Below are 1,356 nucleotides of genomic sequence, written 5' to 3' on the forward strand. Positions count from 1 at the left end.
CTTCACCACCTCAGCCCAGGTCTTCATGGGCCTACCTCTTATATATATATATTATACACACACACGTATGTACATACAAATACATATATATATATATATATATATATATATATACACACACACACACACACACACATACACACTCATGTATATGGATAGATTTACATTTATACACTACCACAAGGTGTAGCCTTGGGCCATGTGTGGATTTGGTAGATGGAAACTGAAAGAAGTCTGTCATATATCCATATACTAATAAAAGTGAAGTTCAATCTTGCTTACTTGCTTGCAATGCTACGCAACCAAACTGGCACATAATAGGAAAATACTATGAATTAAGTTGGCCCTGAAATGTTAATATGAATGGAATAAAACAGGTTTTGCGTAAATCAGACCAGTACTTATTGAGATATTCAGGGTTCGGGGGTATAAATACCCAAAACAGTGCATAATGGGAAAATATTCCAAATATAACTTCATCTTGAAAGAGGAGAAACTCTACCTTTCGATCAGACACAGTGATTTGACAACAAAAAAATACAATTTGTTTTTTACAGTAAATGTTTCTATTTTCGCTTTTGTTAAACACAATATTTTAATCATTTAGGAATAATTTTAAGTGAATGTGATTTCAAAAATGTAAGTTGCTTGTACAGTAAGTATTTATATTTTAGCTTTCTTTAAACAGACAATATTTTAATGTTCTTTTTAATTGTTTTCAAGTGAATACCATTATAAAGTTTTATTTTGGCATATCTAAAAAATATTGTGGAATGAAAATGACTTTAAAAATATGGTAAATATTTCATAAAAGACCTGTTTGTAACCTCAGTGAAATAATTTTTTCCATAGGTTTTTTTCAACTGCATTCAATATATCTTACCTCCAAGGATTTGGCTGCTGTTTCTAGCATGTCCTGCTGCCACATAACAGCTATTTATGATAAAAGACCTGAAATACTTGTTACGTGGTAGCAGGGCATGCAAGAAGTAGCAGCCAAATCTTTCCTTTTTGGGGAAAGGAGCTGTTTACGCGTGATTTTGATGTCACATTCATTAAAAGCATGTGAAATAACATGAAAAAGAAATAAAATCCTTGAAACAAAACTGTATTGCTGAGAAACTCAGACTTTTGCAGTGATCCAACAGGTCACAGGTAGTCTAGTTGTTTTTTTTAACTATATATATATATATATATATATATATATAGTGCCACACCCTAACAGTTGAGGGAACCCGTGGAAGAGGTAGGCCCATGAAGACCTGGGCTGAGGTGGTGAAGCAAGACCTTCGTACATTGGGCCTCACCTAGGCGATGACTACTGACCGAGACCTTTGGAAGTGTGCTGTGCGGGAG

At 34.0% G+C, this 1,356-nt stretch overlaps 1 protein-coding gene across 7 annotated transcripts in view; it reads left to right on the forward strand.

The window, feature by feature from the left end:
- The window catches only part of LOC106868886 (uncharacterized), a 113,406-nt gene that overhangs the window by 91,827 nt on the left and 20,223 nt on the right, over positions 1–1,356 (forward strand). The window contains exon 10 of one of the 7 annotated variants that reach the window (XM_052973596.1): positions 608–628. The exons of the other annotated variants lie outside the window; for them this stretch is intronic. Within the exon in view, the coding sequence (XP_052829556.1) occupies positions 608–613 (6 nt within the window). The 3' untranslated portion in view covers positions 614–628. Of the gene's footprint in view, positions 1–607; positions 629–1,356 lie in introns of those variants that run through there. 7 annotated transcript variants of the gene reach the window in all.

Source organism: Octopus bimaculoides, chromosome 16 (genome assembly GCF_001194135.2).
Source record: "Octopus bimaculoides isolate UCB-OBI-ISO-001 chromosome 16, ASM119413v2, whole genome shotgun sequence".
Lineage (NCBI taxonomy): Eukaryota > Metazoa > Mollusca > Cephalopoda > Octopoda > Octopodidae > Octopus > Octopus bimaculoides.